The 20,115-nt window shown below is 56.7% G+C and overlaps 1 protein-coding gene across 1 annotated transcript in view; it reads left to right on the top strand.

The window, feature by feature from the left end:
- Window positions 1-6,672, top strand: part of BMP7 (bone morphogenetic protein 7) — an 86,983-nt gene extending 80,311 nt beyond the window's left edge. Inside the window, exons 6-7 of the mRNA XM_029918674.1 lie at window positions 920-1,030; window positions 4,626-6,672. Coding sequence (XP_029774534.1) covers window positions 920-1,030; window positions 4,626-4,775 — 261 coding nt within the window. The 3' untranslated portion in view covers window positions 4,776-6,672. The remainder of the gene's footprint in view (window positions 1-919; window positions 1,031-4,625) is intronic.
- Window positions 6,673-20,115: the final 13,443 nt, after the last annotated feature.

Raw genomic sequence — 20,115 nt, 5'->3', positions numbered from 1 at the left:
GGAAGGCGGCTCCCACCTTCGGCCCCATCTGTTCCTCCTTCCTGTCCCATGACTCAGGTCCTGGGGCTGGGCGTCCACTGAGGCAGCTTGGGTCGGGGTCAGAGGCCTGATCCGGAGCCAATCGGCTGTTCAGGGGCTGAGATCGTGTCATAGAACTGGGACTATTCCCTCTAGAACCACCCAGACGGACTGGGGTGCAGGGCAGGGGTGAGTCCTAGGGCGGCAAGAGGGCTGCACACTCTCATGGTGATTTAGAAGCATCCGGGGCATCCCCAGTGCCCTTCCAGGCGGTGGAGATGCAGCTGTGAGTGTTGGCAGCAAGCCCGCCCCCTCGGGGCACAGGTGTCCCTGACGGGGCCCTGAGATCACCAAGGCCACCGCGTGTTCTCTCCTCGTGACCCTGTGGTTCCGTGGGGGCGTCCAGATCCTTCCCTGGGGTCACGCCCGAGCGCCCCATCGAGGCACGGGCCCACAGCCCATGCAGAGCCCTCCCCCGGATCTGTCCGCGTCCTCATGGCTCCCGTGCTCCCCGAGGCACCCGGCCACATGGGACCGCACCTGGACCCCTGCTTCCTCTGCAGGGAGAGTCCCCGGACTCGAGTCGGGAGGGCGTGGGTGTCGCTAGGACAGTGTTCCGAGCTGACTGGACTCCAGAGGCCGTGTGTGCATCAAAGCTGCGGAGGCACCCGGGTCACGCTTCCCGCTTCCCCGAATCACCTCCTCACCCAGCCGCGCATCGGTGGGGCTCAGCCCCGCCCTGGGTGGTCCGCGCTCTGCTGGGGCCCCTGGAAGCGTCCCCGGGTCTCCAGCCCGGGATGGACGGCGGCGGGGCCGGGTCTCCATGTCCGGAGCGCCAGCGCAGGAGGGGCGTCGGGCGTGGGGGCTCCCGCCTGCCCTGACTCGCCCTCTGTCGCCGCAGGACTGGATCATCGCCCCCGAAGGCTACGCCGCTTACTACTGTGAGGGCGAGTGCGCCTTCCCGCTGAACTCATACATGAACGCCACCAACCACGCCATCGTGCAGACGCTGGTGAGTGCGCCCGCAGACCCGCCTTGCGCCCCCCTCGGTCCGTCCGGGCCCCTTCCTCCATTAAAAAAAACCTTTTTTAAATGATATTTTACGACAGTGTTGGCCAAATAACGTGTATCATCTTCGACCTTCGGCCCTTAAGTTCATGTATTTCTCCTAATTTTGAAAGAAGTTAGAGCAGCTTCACGGGCTCCTGAAGGCATCTGGGACGGCGGTCCCTGCGCCTGACGGTGAAGTCGGCCCTGGCCCCGCGTGTGCCTGGGGGCCCGTTCCCATTGTCCGTGTGTCTGCTCCCCGCCCCCAGGTGTCCCCCCGGCCCCCAAGTCCCGGCTTCCTTTGGTTCAAGCCAGCTGGAGAGCCTGTCCACCCCCAAGTTCACATCTTTGCCTCCAAGCCTTGAACTTTGGGGGTTCAGCCATCCAAGGGCGTCTCCTGAGCACCGTAGACACCGCAGGGAGCAGCATAGATGTGGCCCCTGCCTTCGGGGCCTCAGTTTCTAGGGAGGGAAACGGTCAAGGAGGCAAATGAGGAAACCTGAGAGGAGAAGGGACAGGAAGGCGGCAGGTGGACGACAGGACAGAGATTGGGGGGGCGGCGTTTCAGGTTGAACTTCGCTGGAGTCACTGGAGGATTCAGTGTAATAAGATAAGCTCTTAACGGGGCGCCCAGCCCCGGGGACCCCTGGGACCTGTGGTTTTTATTAATCTACTGAAAACAGCAGTAGTGATAAAAATTAGGAACTTGGTTCTTCAGCTAAGACTGAGGTTCAGGGATCTTGATTAGCTCCCTGCCATGAATATTATCGGGGTCTTTCCTGTCAACTGCTCATCCTCCCCGGCTTGAATGCTTCTGGTGACAGAGAGCTCACTACCCGGACAGTCCCCTCTGACCTATAGTTCTGTTTGTTAAGGAGTTTTTGGCTTCTTTTTGTTTCATAGTAAACTGTCTCCCTCTCCCCTTGTTCCTGCCCCAAACGTTACTTCCTGGAGATAAAGGCCCTCTATTCCTTTCATTTGGACCATGGTCTCTGCCCTTTCAAGGACGGCCTTTTTTTTTTTTTTTTTTTTTAAGCAATGCTTTTCCAAGGCCCTCTGTCCCCCAACAGTAAACTCTGGAGCCCTGTTCAGGATTGAAAGTCCTCGGGCTGGAAATGATTAGTGCCCCCACTCTGTTCCTTGGCCTGGGCCCGCTCCCCTGTGCCCACGAGCCCCCTAAGGTCCTGCCCCTTGGAGGTGCTGTGGGGGTGTTCCAGGCTGCCAGGGCTGTACCCCTCCCCACTCCGACCCCTGCTTCATGGCTCCTGCGGCAGGAGCCTGGCCGTCCTGTGGTCACCCGTTCCGTCCTCATGGCCCGAGGGAGCTCTGGGATCCAAACGAGCCCTCTAATTATTCTGAAAAGATGGTCTTGTGGTCAGGTTTAAAAGGGGGGCGGGTGGGGGAGAATCCTTGCCTTCTGAGAGTCCTGGTGAAACGCAGAGGCAGCGAGCTGATGTCTGGGATTTGCTTTCGAATGATTCGCCGGTGGAGGAGGTGGAGGCAGGTTTAGATCTGTAAGGTTTGAAATGGTCGTGAAAGGTTACACCATGTGCTGGCCCGTGTCAGAGCCCCGGGCGGGAGGCCTCCGCTGAGCATGTTCCCTGGGCGCCTGCATGTGGCATGTCGGAAACCTGGGAGTGTCCCCTAAAAACAAAGCAGGAACCAGACCCCTGGCCTGTCCGGGCCACTCGGCTACCCAGCTGCACTGGCTGTGGCTGCCACATGTGCCCTGCAGCCCGCCCTCACTGTTCCCTCCCGTCTTACCCCCGCTTCGCTCATCCAGGGTACCGTGTGGCCCCTTCAGGCCCTTGACGCTGTCTGTCCCCAGCCCTCGTCTCTGTGAGCTGCAGAGACTCCCCCGAGCAGGGGAGCAGCAGGCGTGAGCGGCCAGCTGGCTTCCGCCTGCAGCCCTCCCTTCTGGACCTTCTTCCCTCCTGCTGCCGCCCAGCCCGGTGGTGGCCCCGTTTTGTCCTCCACGGGGACCGCTCAAGAGGCGGAATAGTCTAGTAGCATTTAGATTGCACCGTCCTCCACGGTAACCCCCTTATACATGGCTCTTGAGCCCTTGACATGTGGCCGATCTGGATTAAGAGGCACTTTAAGTCTAAGATACACATGAGGCGCCTGGGAGGCTCTGTCAGTTAAGTGTCTGACTTCAGATCAGGGCGGGATCTCCTGTGAGTTCGAGCCCCACACGGGGCTCTCCGCCATCAGCGTGGAGCACGTTTGGGGTCCTCTGTCCCCCTCTGCCCCGACCCCCTCCAAAATAAATAAACATCATAATATAATACCGTACACACTAGGGGGGCACCTCGGTGGCTCAGTCAGTTTAAGCCTCCCACACTTAGTCTCAGCTCAGGTCACGAGCTCACGGTTTCTGGGATCAAGCCCCATGTCAGGCTCGCTGAGTGTGGACCCTGCTTGGGATTCTCTCTCCCTCTCTCTCCACCCCTCCCCACTTGCATTCTCTCTCTCTCTTTCTCTCTCTCTCTCACTCTATCTCAAAATTTTAAAAAAGTACACACTAGGTTTTCAAGACTTAGTACCAAAAAAAAAGTAAAATATCTCATTAATGATTCTTTAAGGTAAGTATGTATTGAAAGGACAATATTTCTGAAATACTGGATTAAATTAAATATAATAGGGCGCCTGGGTGGCTCAGTCGGTTGAGCGTCCAGCTTCAGCTCAGGTTATGAGCTCACTGTTCGTGGGTTCGAGCCCCACATCGGTCTCTGCTGACAGCTCAGAGCCTGGAGCTGCTTCAGATTTTGTGTCTCCCTCTCTCCCTGACCCTCCCCTGCTCACACTGTCTCTCTCTCTCTCTCTCTCGTTCTCTCTCTCTCTCTCTCAAAAATAAAACGTTAAAAGATTTTTTTTAATAAATATATTATTTAAGTTTATCACACCTGTTTCTTTTCCATCTCTTCAAATATGGCTGCTCGAACCTTTGAAGTTACATGTGTGACTCGCTTTCTATTTTTCTTGGACAAGGCTGGGCTAGACCTGGGGCCAGCCACCTTTTTCTGAAAAAGGCCAGATGGGAAGTATTTCTGACCTCGTGAGTCCTATGGCCTCTGCTGCAGCGACTCAAGCCTACCCTTGTCGCCTAGGTGACGGGGAGGCAGGGGCGTGGCTGGTGCCAATAAAGCTTTATTCACAAACACAGGTGGTGGGGCCGGATTCGGCCCGCAGGCCCACTGTCTGCACTTGGGACAGTTTTGCCTCGCAGGGGACATTTGACGATGTCTGGAGACGTTTCAGGTGGCCGCGGTTGGGGGTTGAGTGCCCCTGGCTTCCCAGAGACCCGGTGAAACGCTCTGCCCTGCACAGGCCAGCCCCGCAGCCGTGTGCCGTGTAGACGTCTGTACTCCGGTCCTCTGCTCTGGGAAGGGGGGGCTGTCTCAGAGCCGAGTCAGCTCCGCGTCGGCCCCGGAAGCGCTGAGGGAGTGACCCGCGCAGTCACCTTGCCGAAGCCGCGCGTCCCCTGTAGAACGAGGAGGCCGGGGAGCAGCGGCGACGCGGGGCGTCTCACCCGCCACGTCTGGCGTCCTGTCTTCCAGGTCCACTTCATCAACCCGGAGACGGTGCCCAAGCCGTGCTGCGCCCCCACGCAGCTCAATGCCATCTCGGTCCTCTACTTCGACGACAGCTCCAACGTCATCCTGAAGAAGTACCGAAACATGGTCGTCCGCGCCTGCGGCTGCCACTAGGCCCTCCTGCGATCCAGAGCCTCCGGGGCCTCGGCTCTCAGGACTGGGTCTCCCGCCGCCCCCGTCTCGGCCAGGTGCCAGCAGACCCACCGCCTTCCGAGAGGCCCGTCCCGCCCCGTCCCAACCCCAACGGTGGAGGAGAGTTAAGGAATTTGAGAGGTGACTGCCTTTTGATCAGGTGCCCGCCGGCCTCCTGTGGACAAGCTCCTACAAGCTGCTGCAGGCAACGCCTGAAGGGAAAAAATATAATAGATAAATAAATAAATAAATAAATATATATATAAAGAAAAGTTGCCGGGCTGCGATCACGGGCTGTGATCCAGCCGTGCCCTGACTCGTTCCAAGGGGGTGATTAGCAGCGCCCTTCAGCCCGGCCACCAGCAGTGGGAGGCAGGGGCGCGGCGAGGGGTGGGGTCTGTTCACAAGGAGAGCGGACACGGCAGATCCTGTAATAAATGTCACAATAAAACGAATGAACGAAAATGGTTAGGATGTTACAGAAATATTTTCCTAAACAGTTTATCCCCATCTCTTGGGCTACTCTGGTTCCGTAAACAGCGGCTGCGGCCGGAGGGGGAAGGGGAGCCCCCTGCCCCCGTCCTCCGTTCTATTCCGGTTTCGTTCTGAGGCTTTCACTGGCCCACTGTTTACAGAGACCTCCCCAAGTCCGAGGTGTAGCCGGGAAGGGGGAGGGCACATTTCTGCTCGCAGGAGGGTGTGCGTGCGTGCGTGCGTGTGTGTGTATGTGTGTGTGTGTGTGTGTGTGTGTGTGTCAGAAATTGAAGTAGGCCTATGGAGGGCTGGCAGATGTTTGGAGTTGGCTTTCCGGCTCTCCTTGTGGTACAGAAATCACTGCAAGTGCCCAGCTGGAAGGGACGGCAATCAAGACAACCTGCAGCTCGACCCTGAACTCTAGCCAACACGGCCCTATTTAAAGAGGTGCCAAGGACACTTAGCTCCAGATCGGGGGGGGGGGTGCTGGCCTCCGCCCAGGCGGGCTCCCCTGTTTTTCATTTATGGGTAGCAGCCTTCCGAAGCCAGGGTTCCACCCAGGGCCCCATTGGAGGGCTCTCCAAGCCATCCGCTCCTTGAAGTAGGGAGCAGATGACATGGTGGAGATCCCATGGGTGCAGGGTGTGCTGGACTCCAACCTCAAATGGAAGGATCCAGAAGCCGCTTGGAGAGTGATGTCCTAATTGCGCGTTCCAACTCCAAGTTGCTCTTTCTGATGTGGCTTTTGGTGTGAGCCTGCCTCACCTTGGCTGGGGTCCCCTGGGTGCTGTGTGCCCAGCCCCCAGCGGCAGCACAGGCCGGGGGGAGCTCTGGGCGGCCCGTGGATGCAGAGGAGGGCTATCCAGGCCTCGGAGTCCCAACCGGCAGGGAATTAGTTTTCCACCTGGATTAAGTTGGTTCCTGGAAACACTGGGGCCCCTGTTCTTTCCTTTCCTTTTTCTTCTTCAGTAGCTTAGGCTGCAGCCTTCACTCGGCCCGGTCAGTAGGGAAGAGTCGCTGTTCTTGCTGTGCCTTGTTTTATCTGTTGGCAGATCTGGGGGTTTTGTGTGATCCCGTCCAGGGGCAAGCTTTCTGGCTGCTTGTCCCCCATCTGGCTTCTGGCTCCCACCGTTTGTACGTTGAGACATGTAAATAGTTGTTACAAAACGAAGATTATTTATGTCCCCTGGAAGCTCCCCACACACCCTCCCTCGGCCCCTTGTCCAGGATGATGGGCTCGCTTCCCTCCTGCCTGTTTGTTTTCTTATTTAAGACTATTTATTAACGGTCAGACCATTGTACCTTCACCTGTTGCCTAGAGCGGTCCTCGGCGAATTTTCTGTATAAACAGACAAAATAAAAGAGGGTTTTTTTGACTTTCAATAAAAGGAACATTTGGTTCTGATTCTTGGGGCTGTGTATGTTGTTTTGGTTTTGGGTTTTTTTTCCCCTCTCGGCTCCTGGACATCGGAGCTCCCTCCGCCTGGGCCCTCACCGCGAACACACTGTTTGCCGTACAGACCTCGGGGAGAACGGGGCGCTCAATATTTGGTGCAGCTGTGTGGGGCTCCCGGCAGGAGAGCTGGAGCCGAACCGCAAATGTGAGTTTGGGAGGCTTGACTACAAAGGTCCTTGATTGGATCACAGCGCAGCTGTCACCAGCTGTTTCAGAGAGGCGGGGGGTAAATTAGCTGTGTTTACTGCTAACATAGTTTAAAGATTCAGTCATCCCAATAAAATAGAGGCACAAGAAGGAAACAACAACAAAAAAAGTCAGGCTGGGAGGCAGGGGGAGGGGAAGCGCATGCCCCAAACCAAAGCAGCCTGGACCCCTGAGACGGCATTGTCCAGTGCAAACCATTTCAGTGGTTTGGGGGTGGCTGCTGGCGCCCGGCTCAAGCCTGGGGGACCCGGCGGAGGGCCTGGTGGAGGCAGCCAGGGGCCCAGCCTCTTGCTGCGCCCACAGCAGCATCCAGCCGTGGAGAAACATCTCGGGCTCCTCTGTCACTTTCAAGTGCACTCCAAGGTCACCTGGCTGTTACTTGGCCAGGTGGCATGCTGGTCCCCGTTGCCTCCAGCGAAGCAGCCGCTCCTAACACGTTCCAGCCCCGGGGTTTCCAAAGCCTCCTGTCACCGTCCTGGTGCGCGAGCTAGTGTTTGCTGTGGTTCCGGGCCAGAGACCAGAGCCACGGGCCGGAGGACCAGATGTGGCCCGTGGACGTGTCTCACTCCCCCCCCCCCCCCCCCCCCCCCCGCCCCCGGGCGGTGTTTATACGTCTTCAGAAAGGGAGTTCATGGCCAACGTGTTTTTGGGAACCAGAAGGTCAAGGGTAAAAAAAAAAACTCCCCAGCTCTGGCTCCTCTTGAGACATGGGCAGATCCGGCTGCCCTGGGCCCCGTTCCCGCACAGAGACTCTGCCGGAGCTGCACCGCACTCATCGGCCGCAGTGCTCACCGCGCCCAGTCGACCCTCTCATTGCGATAGTCACACGGGGTGAATATTCGTTGCTGTTTAAAAATTTTTTAATGTTTTTTATTTATTTCTGAGAAACAGAGAGAGCAGGGGAGGGTCAGAGAGAGAGGGAGACACAGAATCTGAAGCAGGCTCCAGGCTCCAAGCTGAGATCGTGACCTGAGCGGGAATCAAGAGTCAGATTTTTAGTTGACTGAGCCCCGCAGGTGCCCCCCAGTGACTGCTTCCCTGGAGCCTGAGGTCTCTTGGCCAAATTCAATTCCTTGCAGCTGGAGGACGGAGGTCCCGTCTTCTCCCTGGTTGTTAGCCCTGGGTCACTCTCAGCTCCTCCCCATGTGCCTTCACAACACGGCTGCTTCATTCTTCAAAACCAGCAGGAGGATCTCTCTTCTTTTAAAGATTCCTCTGATTAGGTCAGACCCACCCAGGATAATCTCCCTCAGAGGTCATGGGTTAGGGGCCCTAACTGCACCTGCAAAATGCCTACACCTTTGGGCGATCGTTATCCGTTGGGCAGAAATCTGAGGGCCATTTCGGACTTCTTCCCTCGCACATCACCTGAGCTCACTACACACCTCGGGTTACGGAGGATGTTAGAGGGGACACGGACACAGAAAGTCCCTGGCAAACGGCAGGCATGCGAGAGAATGCCAAGGGCTGCAGTGGAACACGGGCCCTCCCGCTGCAAACGCCCCCCGATCCCATCAAATGAGCTGAATGACTCAGCTTGGGGCCTACAAGTGCCCAGGATCCTTACCTGGGGTTCCCAGAGTCCGTAAAGTCACGCATCACCCCAGCTCCTGTCACAGGTGCCGGGGGGGATGATGGAGTGACCCGTCCGGGTCTTCGCAATCAACAGCGTGAGCTCTGGAGTGCTCCCTCTGGGCCGCGGACCCCGTCCAAGGCACACGAAGCACTTTGGGCTCACGGAGTCCTCGGGACAAGCCAGAGAGCCACGCACGCTAATCCCCTTCCCACATAGACCAACACACAGGGACATAGAAACTGTTACACATCTTCGGGGTATTGGTGAGCTGGGCCCTGCACACCTCTGGGGGGCGCTGTTTCCCAGGAGGGGCCGGTGAAAACAGTGCCTCCAGCGTGGGGCAGGGCAGAGGCAGCCCCGAGTCAGGGCCTCCGACGGCGGGACGGACGCTCCCCCGGTCCTTCTCGGGGCTCAGCCCCACACTCAGCTTGAAGTCGGTCTGTCCCTTCCAAGGATACTCGCAGTGACCCCTTCCAGACGCGTTCCCCTTCGCCTGTGGATCAATTCTCCCTGGCTCGGACGGCTTCAGAGCTCTGGCACCGGCCTCGCTTGGTCTTAGATTTGAGAAAATAAAAATAGGAGAGGGAAAACACAGAGCTCTCCAAAGTGTCTCCCAGCAGCTGTTTGGACAGAGGCAAAGCGCACGTGGCCTGGGAAGGTGGCCCCTTCTCTGCTGGCCCTCGGTCCTACCTGCTCCCCCTCTCAGACTGGGCGGCCAGCGGGCCCAGGCGGGGGCTCGGGGGGCCTGAAGCTGGCCCTTCCCGAAGTGCTGTGACACTGAGGTGTGGCCACAAATCTCGTCCCAGCGCTGCTGCCCACCATTTCAAGATGGCGCAAACTGTCCCTGAACCAGGGCCAGCCTCCTGGGCCGTGTGTCCTAAGCAGCCGCACGAGGCTCTGTGCTCGGAATGGCCCCTGGTGGGTTGAATGTGCTGTCGTCACCATCCTGAAATTCTTCCTGCCTTTTAAGCAGGGGACCCCGACCCCCGGTGTCCTGCCGGCCTGTCCCATGCTTAGCGAATAGAAAAAAGACTCTGAGGTCAGGCCGGGGGCCCAGTTCTGCCTCTGCCACATTCACCATTCAGCATGTGCATTTGGAGCATCGATGCGCCGTGACAGTGTCCTGGGACACGGAGGACACCTAGTGACCCAGGGGAGGTGGGGGCCCCAGGCTCTTGGACGGTGGTGCATCCAGGGGCAGAGAGAGCAGAACAAGTAAACGACCCAGGAAAAGTCCTAGCAACGGTTGAGCTTTGGGGCGGGAGGTGGGGGTGGGGTCAGTGCAGGTCCCGGGGGAAGAGAGGCCCTCAAGCCAGGAGCAGCTGAGGACGGTGTCAGAAAGGGGCTGCAACAAGGGGGTGCAGCAGACACAGAAACCCCATGTGGGAGGCCCCGGGTCCCCAGGGCCGCCTGCGGACCCTGAGGCCGAGAGATGAGGCAGCAGACTGGGCAGACGGTGATTCTCGGCCTCACTACCACCATTGGGGGCGGGTCGTTCTCTGCCGCTGGGCACCCTGGACACGTAGGATGTTTAGCGACATCCCTGGCCCCCCTTCCTCTAGATGCCAGTCCTGTCCCCCAAGTTGTGATGGAACTAATGTCCCCAGCGGTGCCCCGTGTCCCCTGGGCATACAGCCGATCCCGGTTGAGAACTGCTGATGGAGAAACTGAAGTCAGGCCAACAGACAAGCTGGGAGCTCAGGGACATGTTAAGGGGTGGAGACCCCTCCTGCCTTCTGGACCCCCCTCCCCCTCAGTCGCCACCTGGTGGAGAGCCCTGGACACCCGCAGGAGGCGGGGAGGGGCCAGTAGGCAGCGGGCATTTATTCTAGGGGACGGATGAAGGAAATCTGCTAGAGCATGGTGGCCACTGACCAAAGGGCCCCGCACACCCGATCAGAGGGAGAATCGCACCCGAAGACCACAGAGTGACCGCAGAGCTCCCCGAAGCCCCAGCTTCCTCTTCTGTAAAACGGGCACAGCACTCACCACCTCCCAGGGACCCTGGAACATTAAATGAGATGATGTGAGCAGAGCACTTAGCTCAAGCACCGGGCTGGTGGCCGCAGCCAGAGTGATCCTGTTAAACAAGGCAGCTCCACCCAGAACCCTCCCCGAGCCCCGCCCTGCTTCCAGTAAAACGACCCCAAAGGCCCCACTGCATCTGTCCCCTCCGTTTCCTGGGCTGTTGTGACAAATGAGCCCTAACTCAGGGCCTCCCAGCAGCACGGACTTACCCCTCACAGCTCTGGGGGTCAGGAGTCTGCTCGGGGCGGCCCCGCCTTTTCCAGCTCTGTTGGCCCCTCCGCTGTGGCCCTCGGCTGGCGGCCCCGCCCTCACCCCACGGCAGCCGCGTGGCGTCTTAGAGTCCCCCCACATCGTTCCCTGATCCGCCCCCCCCACCCCCACTCACGTGGACCCTCGTGGGGGAGTTGTGCTCTCGCCAAGGATAATCTCCCGTCTCAACGATCCTTAACCCAAGCCCCCCTGCCGAGTCCCTCCTGCAAGGTGGGATCGAATAAACATAATGTTTGGGTGGTTTCTTAATAAAAATTTTTATGTTTATTTATTTTTGGGACAGAAACAGAGCACAAGTGCGGGAGGGGCAGAGAGAGGGAGACCCAGAATCCGAAGCAGCTCCAGGCTCTGAGCTGCCAGCACAGAGCCTGACGTGGGGCTCGAACCCACGAACTGTGAGATCATGACCTGAGCTGAAGCTGGACGTTAACCAACTGAGCCACCCAGGCGCCCCTAAATATTTGGGTTTTGTCCCGGTTCCTGGCACAGAGCTTCTGACACGCTTGGAACCTCCGATGGGAAGTAGGGGTTTTTGAGATGTCGGCCGGTTCCCATAAGGAGCTCCCTCCAGCCGGGTCTGAGTTTACGCTGAGAGGGTGACTCGTCCTGACCAGAGGGAGGGCCCCGATTAGAGGGCCGGGACTTCCAGCCGCGGTTCCTGACCTCCAGGAGGCTGGAGACCGAGTTCAACACCCCTGGCCAGTGATGTACTCAGTCCTGCCTACTTAGTGGAACAGCCATTTAAAAAAAAAAACAAACCGAAAAACGGGGTTTGGGCCCTTCCTGCCTGGTGGTCTATGGGAGTGCAGGGAGGGCCAGGAAGCTCTGAGCCCTCCCCACCCACCCCCCACTTTGCCCCTGGCGTCTCTTCCATTTCGCTGTTCCTGACTTGTGTCCTTTACAAACCAGTATCAGTAAGTGACGTAACTTGGGGAGTTCTCAGAGTTGTTTGAGCAGAACGGCCAAACCGAGGAGGGGTGTGGAACCCCGGGTACAGCCAGCAGGTCAGAAGTCCAGGTGACAACGTGGGACTTACAACAGGCGTCTGATGCGGGGCCCCCTGACCTGTGGGTCTGCGCAAACTCCGGAGAGTTTAGTGCCAGAATCGAATTGAATCGTAGGACATCCGGCTGGCATCTGAGGATGCAAGGGAGTGGCTGGTCCAGGGTCTCCCCCTCTTCACCACCACGTTCGGTGTCAGAAGCGTTGCGGGTGAAAGTAGCTGACACTAAGTGACCTGTCACCTCTGGAAGGTACCGTATTCCGAGTCCAGGGACTAGGATATGGACATCTTTGAGGGGCCATCCTTCAGCCTCCCACACCCCGCCCCTCCCAAACCTCACCCGCCAGCACCTCGCCCCGCCCACACCCCTCCCCGCCCACACCCCCTCCCACACCTCGCCCCGCCCACACCTCGCCCCACCTCCTCTCCCCTTATGGGCTCTGCTACCGCTGCACATTGCCCTTGCTGTTCTCAACACCCCAGGAGTGCCCTGCCTCAGGCCCTTTGCACTGGCTCCAGCCTGTGCCAGGAATGCTATTCCTCCAGATAGCTATCTTTGCCCCAAGTCACCTTGTGCGTGAGCCCTACTCATGGTGAGGACTTCTGTCTGCGTTGGGTCCCTGTGGTGTCCCCAGGGCCCAGCCCATGGCTTCCCTTGCACGTGTGATGAATAAATGTCATTGATGTCATCAACAGGCTTGGAATCAGACTTGGGGTCTGCCCCCGTGGCTGCATGACCTGGAGGAGGCCTTCTCTCTGGCCCTCGGCGTCCCTCCCTTTCAGATCAAGGCGAGGTCAGGGGTCTCTCGGTCGGCCTCACCAGCGGGCACCTTTGGCAGCATTTTGGGGCTCATCGGTGAGAAGTTTTCGCAGGTGTGCCCAGACGCAGAGAACCTTCTCGCTGACTTTCGTCCCAAACCCGTGGCCGCATTTTTTGCTTCTCTTGCTCTGTAACAGGAAGCAGTGGGGAAACTGAGAACGATGCCTCTGACCCCGTTCTCCCAAACTCATGGCGTTATTTAACACACCGGCGCCCCGCTGGGTAGAGGCTCACACTGTCCCCAAGAACGGTTTGTGCATGTGGCCAGCGGGGGTGGGGGACCGCGGGGACCGGTCTGGGAAGGGCATGGGGGATGGAGACATGGCCCACAGTCTGCCCAGAGGCCTGCGCCTTTGCACTTGACCCTCAGTGCCCCACATCAGCTTGATTACGGTATAGAAATGCTGAATAAAAATGGTTTCAAGCGCTTAGTCCAGCCGAGAAATCACGTAGTTGAGCTCTGACCCTCTCCAACCGAATCCAGGCCCGGGGTCTCTTTATTTTAGGAGGTTTTTTTTTAAAATGCTTTTTATTTATTTTTGATAGACAGAGAGAGACAGTGTGAGCAGGGGAGGGTCAGAGAGAGAGGGAGACACAGAATCGGAAACAGGCTCCAGGCTCTGAGCTGTCAGCACAGAGCCTGACGCAGGGCTTGAACCCATGAACTGCGAGATCATGACCTGAGCTGAAGTCGGACGCTTAACCGACTGAGCCACCCAGGCGGCCCTATTTTAGGAGGGTTTAGCAGGAGTGATCCTACGCATTTGGGGTTGGAGGGCAGGCGCTGAGCCCCAGCCTCGGGGTAGGTGGTGGCCCAGAGGTGCTGGGGGGGGATGGGAAGAATCGCTCTGACCATGTCTTGCCCAGATGCCTTCGGGGGGATGGTTTCTTTAAACAAGGCTGGCTCTTGAGCAGCGTGTTGATGCAGGAGACGGCTGGGTCCCGTCCCATCCTGTCCATCGGAGTGGTCCCTAAAATAATACCATTAGTGGGGCCAAGCGCAGGCTCCTTATCTTCAGAGCGGGCCTCTGATAACGCTGAGCGGGTCCTCCGGAAGCCCTGGGCGGAGGTGGGGCGGCTGTGGCTTGGATGCTTCCCAGCCCTGCTGTGACCTTGTGGGGGCAGGGACAGCCCTGCGGCCGGAGGCCCGACAGTGATGGTGGAGTCCGGCTTGGTCGGCGATACCCAGGGAGCCATACACGCGCAGAGGCCTGGCATGCCTTCTGACCATGTGTCCTTGGCCACAGTGGGGCCCCGGGCACGCTCGGGGGACTCACCCCGATGGCACTTCTGGCCTTCGCCCAGCTGTGACCGCCCGCCTGGCCCGCGGCGGTGAGGTGCCCGCCTTCCGCATCATGCCCAACTCTCCATCTGGCGGCCGACTGTCTTCGGAACGCTCCCCCGGCTGACACGGGTCACTCCCGATCCTGGGTCTGGAACTAACAGCTCAGCGGAGGAGGTGGAGACACTGCCTGTCACCCAGCCTCTCCTCTCGGCAGACATTTCCCTCCCTCGGTCTGTGGACGGACGTCTGACTCGTCCATTCAACACGCGGACTCTGTCTGTGACCTGGCGCCTGGCGCTGTTCCCGAAAACGGGCCGCAGCGGGGAGGAGGGCCCCTTGCAGGCGGGCGGGGAGACGGGTAAGACACCACCAACTGCGTCCCCAAACCAGCAAGTGACAACCCACCGACCACGGAAAGTGGCTTACAGGAGAAACGGTGGCCCAGCTGGGGGTAACGGGATAACTTCCGGGGGCGTGGAGGCGCCGTGGCCACGTCGGGACAGGTGTTCAGAGACATTTCAGCTGCGACAGGAGGACACGGGGAGGTTCCATCAGCCCCTTGGGTGAGGAACACCCAGGCCACGTTATGTAATTGCACTTATCTGGGGGCTTCTCCTGAAGTATGACCCCTGTGCAGGAAAGAGGGCCAAGTTGGAAGCGTGAATATTCACAAGGTGGACCCAGGGCGCGGGGCTCTGCACTGGGAAGAAATCGAGAAATAGCACCGCGGCCCCCAAGAGGTCTTTCTGGGACAGCCCGGCTCCTGGGGTGACCACTGCCCAGAGTCTCACCCCGACACTGGTTTGCCTCTCAGAGAACGTGATGCAGACAAAGTCGAATCGGTATTTGTTCTCGTGTATTCTGGCCTCTTCTCCTGAACGTTGGTGGTAAGACTGCCCACCTGCCGTGTTGACTTGAAGTCTGTTCGTGTCCACCGCTCTGTACTCCGTTCCGTGAATGCAGCGGATCAGCTCATCCGTCCTTCCGTGGATGCGCCGGTGGAGGTTTTCCGGGGTAAGGAGATGCACGGTGCTGGGGGCTCCGTCAGTCGAGTGTCCAGCTCCTGATTTCAGCTCAGGTCGTGATCAGGGCCGTGAGATGGAGCCCCGTGTGGGGCTCTCTGCTGATTCTCTCTCTCTCTCCCTCTGCCCCCTCCCACTCTGTCTCTCAAATAAAAAAGAAAAGGACAATAAAGACAGGAGATGATGCTGTGAACTCCTTGCCCATCTGCTTTTTGGTGAGCGGGCACGCCTCCGTCAGTCTGCCCCCGGGCAGGGGACCGGCACCGCTGTGACTGGTCTGCAGCCGGTTCCGCCGCCTGTTGTGCGGCGCGGGTGGACACGAACTCCGCGGAGGCAGCGAGGAGAGCTCGGTTTGCTCCGCACCCTCACCAGCACCTGACACGTCGGCCTTTCTCATTCTGCATTCTCTGAGAGGCGGACCGTTCGGTTCTGAATTTTCTGTCTTTGAGTCTATTTTTTTTTATTTTGCGGAGGGACACGCACCTACACCAAAGTCCTTAGGGGCAAGGGCAGGACCAGAGACGGCGCAGAGAAAACCTCTGCACTAGATGCCGACCCGTGTGCCGTGGCCAGGTGCTGGTCTGGGTATTCGCACCCGCTGTCCCAGTCCAGCCTCCAAGAGGGATGCAGTGACGGCTCCCACGCTGTGAGGGGGCCACGCCTACAGGAGGCCACCTGCTCCCTATTCACACGGAGGCACTTGGTGGGCTTGGGCATGGCCCTGGAGAAAAGGGTTTGGGCCCAGAGAGCGCAAGCCACTCCGAGCCCTGCTCTGACCTCCAGCACTTTCCCAGCCTTGAACAAGGCTAACGTGGGAGCCCACCCTCTGAGACCTTGAACCAAAACCCAGGGAAATGACTTCGTGCCCAGACCTGGGTGCAGATGAATTAAACAGAAACAAGACACCTCACTGGTCATCCACCAGGCACGGCGTGAAGGGGGATTGGGCTGCGGTCCTGTTCACTGGCCCCCCTGGACGAGCAAACCTGATCATTCCGGCTAGAGAATTCGCTTTGCTCTGGCAGTCCCCGCCCACGGGAGGCCCGGCGGGTGCACTGCGAAAGCCACTCTGGCCAGGACAGCTGTGGAAAGGGGAGTGATGTGTTTATTTATTTAGGATTTATACATGGACTGCTTCCCGAAAAAGGTTTTGTGGGAGGCTTCACAAAAAGCTTAAGCATAGGAAAATTGGAAGATGAAAAATAAAATTAGAGTAAAAGTTTGTGAGAAGGAGCAGTGGAGATGATGGATCAGGCACCTGGCGGTGGGGGAGGGGTGACCACACAAATGTTCGAGGGGCCGCCCCGTGGGATGTGAGTATGAGGTGGACCCCGGGGAAGGCAGGCCAGAAAAGTAGGAATCCCTGGCCCTTGCTGGGGTGACCAGCCATCCTGCCTTGCCCGGCACTGACAGGATTCCTCAGAGTGTAGAAATTTTGATGCTAAAGCTCAGGAAGTCCCAGGCAAGCTGACCTGAGTTGGCCACCCCAGCCCTTGGTGACCTCATGTGAGCTGCTGGATCCAGCTGTACCTGAAAGCCGCCATCTCCCCACACCTGCCCTGTGGATGTGCACACCAACGAAGTCCTTGTATTACTTTTCCTTCCCAGAGAAAACTGTGCTTTTGGTACTTTTACATTTTAATTCCTATTTATGCACAGGTAAATAAAACGTTAAACTGAAGACAAGTTATAAGAAAGAGCGGCTGTGATCTAGACGCCGCCCCGGCACTGACTCTTGCTTTCAGCAGGGATTCAGGTGAGGACCCACCATTCTTTAAAATTTTTTTAATGTTTATTTATTTTTTGAGAGGGAGAATAACACAGAGTGCAAGCAGGGGAGGGGCCGAGAGAGAGGGAGTCACAGAATCGGAAGCAGCTCCAGGCTCCAAGCTGTCAGTACAGAGCCCGATGCAGGACTCGAACTCACGAACTGTGAGATCAGGACCAGAGCGGAAGACAGACACTTAATGGACTGAGCCCCCCAGCGGCCCAGGAATCCACCATTCTGAACTTTATTGTACTGGGCACCTGATGGGCACTTTCAATGGGGAAGAAATCACTTTTTCTTTTTACCTCTGTATTTCTAAAAAGTATACCCACACTGTTCTTTCTTGACTTCTTATTTTATTTGATTATTTTTTAAATGTTTATATATTTCGTTTGAGAGAGAGCGAGAGAGAGAGAGAGAGAGAGGAGCAGAGAGAGAATCCCAAGCAGGCTCCGTGTTCTCAGCACAGAGCCCGATGCAGGGCTCAGTCTCACGAACCGTGAGATCATGACCTCAGCCAAAATCAAGAGTTGACGCTTAACCAATTGAGCCACCCAAGCACCCTGGTTACCCGCATTAAACATTATTCATTGACCTCTCTGATGGAACCTGAGGATTGAACACTGAACACCTCACTCTATTCTCTCACATCCCCTTGACCTATTGATCCCAATATTTGGCGAAATGCATGTTTCATGTTTCCGTAATTATGGCCATGGAAATACTGTTTCACCCCTACACCGTGTAGTATATCACGGCATCATTTCCTTTCCTGAACAGACTTTTGTTTTTCCTGAAGTTTATAATTGCCTTTAGGAAAGAATCTGCTCACTTTTGTTTGTGCCCTTAACTCTGTCTTTCTCCAACTTTCCAAAAGAATTCTGAAGCTTTTTTCCACACAAACACATCAGGCAATCTATTGGGTGACCTTCTTTTTGTTTTGGTGACTTAGTTTTGTTTCAGTTATTCTTCCTGGTTCCCTGTCAGTGGCTTCCAGGCCTACTGCATGGCTGGGATTTCTGCTCCTGCCACCCTGGGGTGAGTTGTCACCTCCCTCCTGCAGTGGGTCCCCCCTGTCCCTGGACCTGTGCCTTCCTCTTTCATGGTTTATGCCATTGCAGGATTGGAACAAAGTCCTCCAGGAGCTGCTGGGATAAGACACACAGGAGGCAACTTTTTGAAGCTTCGCATATCTGAAAAAAATCATTCTACCTCACACTTTGATTATTTAGCTCAATAGAAAACTTCTCGTTTGGGAATAATTTTCCTCCAGACTTTTGAAGGCCTCGTAAGGCTTGGCTCATGCTCCTCAGAGTTGCAACATTTCCAGGACTGCTGCTAAGAAGTTCAAGGCCGTTCGGATTCCTGTTCATTTGTACGCGAACTTTCCCCTCTTTCTCTGGCAAAACTTGGAGTGCTGTTTTTGTCTCCAGTTTTCCAAGAACTGTTAACGTTCGGATCATGTCTCCTCCCTCTGTCCTATCTCCTCTTTCTAGAACTCTTGCTAATTGTGAGTCGGAGCCTCCAACTTCTACTCCATGGCCGTGTTTTCATGCCAAGCTCTGGGATCTTTCTTTGGATCTTTCTTTTTATATTTCTATAAACCCTTCGCTTTTTGTCTCTCAATTATTGGATTGACGCTCTCATTACAGTTTTACAAGAGGACATTCTTACTCCTCCAAAAGTTCTGTTTTTTTTTAAATCACATTTCATTCTCATATAAATTCCATCCTTTCTCTCTCTAAGGATGTTAACTGTGCTTTTTGGTGTTCTTCTCAAGCCTGATTCTTCTCTCTGCTTCCTCCACGTCTGGCCGCTTTCTGTGTGTGCGCTCTGATTTCCAGTTCCGAAGCAGGGAAGGCCTCCCCGGCCCCCATGCTGACTTGCACTTAAGTGTCCTGTTGTCCCAACAGGGCTGCCCGTCTTTGCCCTGACGGCGTGCCTGCTCAGGGAGTCCTGTGTCTCGTCTCCCTGCAGGTTCAGGGCAGACCCCCATTTCCTTCCAGGGGGGACTCGAACGAGGAGCCTAATTTTCCAGGTCTCTTATCGTTTCACTGCTTCCGCTCCAGCCCAGCCCATGCTTCTCAAACGGTAGTTTTCTGCTGGGCTGCGTGGGTTTGGTCTCCGTTCACTCGGTCTCCACTTCTGAGCACTTTGTGGGTCTCTTTCACGGACTAGTGTCCTCTCTTCTAACCCTACGGTTCTTTACATTTAACTTTTATTTAAAATTTTCTTTGTGGGGTGTGTGGGGGGCACAGTGGGTGAAGCATCCGACTTTGGCTCAGGTCATGATCCCACGGTCCGTGGGTTCGAGCCCCGTGTTGGCCTTTGTGCTGACAGCTCAGAGCCCAGAGCCTGCTTCTGATTCTGTGTCTCCCTCTCTCTGCCCCTCCCCTGCTCACGCTCTGTCTCAAAAATAAACATTTAAAAAAATTAATTAAAAATGTTTTCTTTGTTACCTTCTTAGCAGGGCTCTGGATGGAACAGAGGAAAACACACGTGTTCGATTCCCCGAGTCTGCTGGTGACAGACTCCCTGATCTGCCTGGGACTTTCTTGACTTTAAAATCAAAAGCTCACATCGCAGGAGGTCCCTCCATCCATACCCTTCTGCAGGGGAAGCCTCTGAGTGTGTCCCACCCCGACTGTCGGGCCCGTGTGGGCTCAGCACGCCCTGAACGGGCACCCTCGCTCATCCCGGGACTGAGTCCTCACAGCCTCACAGACCGCCGCAGACCGGATCAGTCATATCACAGACACTCACGGGTGTCTGGAAAAGGCCCTGTATTTCTGGAAACCCCAAAGATAACCGGCGTGCATGACTATCATTACTGAAATTGCTGGCTGCGGCCAAGACGTGCGAGCCCAGCGGCCTCCCGGCGGCGCAGCCCCCGCCCGCGCCACCTCTGTAATTATAAGAAAGCATTTTAAATTGTTCCAGTCCAAACAAGACCTGGAAATGCCGAGAACAGTCTGGTCGTTGGGGCCGGAGGTTAATGGCCGCCGTGGAAGAGCCTGGAAAGACTTACTCATGGCCAAGGGCAGGACTGCAGGTGATGTGCTCACCGACTCTGCTGCCAGAGGGTGTGTAGATGGAAAGAAGGCAGAGGTCTCCCTCAGTCCCCCTAGTCCACACGTGGGAGGGGCCCTTTAATGTGGCTGATGCTTCTCTGAATTCTGAACGAGTGTGCATTTGGAAGAATTAGCACTCAAAATAAAAAAGCAAGTATTGCTATGATGGGCAGAGCTTAGCAGTCACTCACACCTTAGACTGAATTAGTTTACATGAAGACAGAAGGAAGCCCAATCCAAGGCAGTTGCTAGAGGGCAGGTGGGAAGGTCATGGCCGAGGAGGTGCTGGGGGGGAGGGAAGACCAAGGTGTGTGTCTTGATGGTGAACACCCCTGCCTTTCC

Source organism: Suricata suricatta, chromosome 12, assembly GCF_006229205.1.
Source record: "Suricata suricatta isolate VVHF042 chromosome 12, meerkat_22Aug2017_6uvM2_HiC, whole genome shotgun sequence".
Taxonomy (NCBI): domain Eukaryota; kingdom Metazoa; phylum Chordata; class Mammalia; order Carnivora; family Herpestidae; genus Suricata; species Suricata suricatta.
The sequence above is the reverse complement of the archived record's forward strand: the minus strand, read 5'-3'. Positions and strand labels throughout refer to the sequence as shown.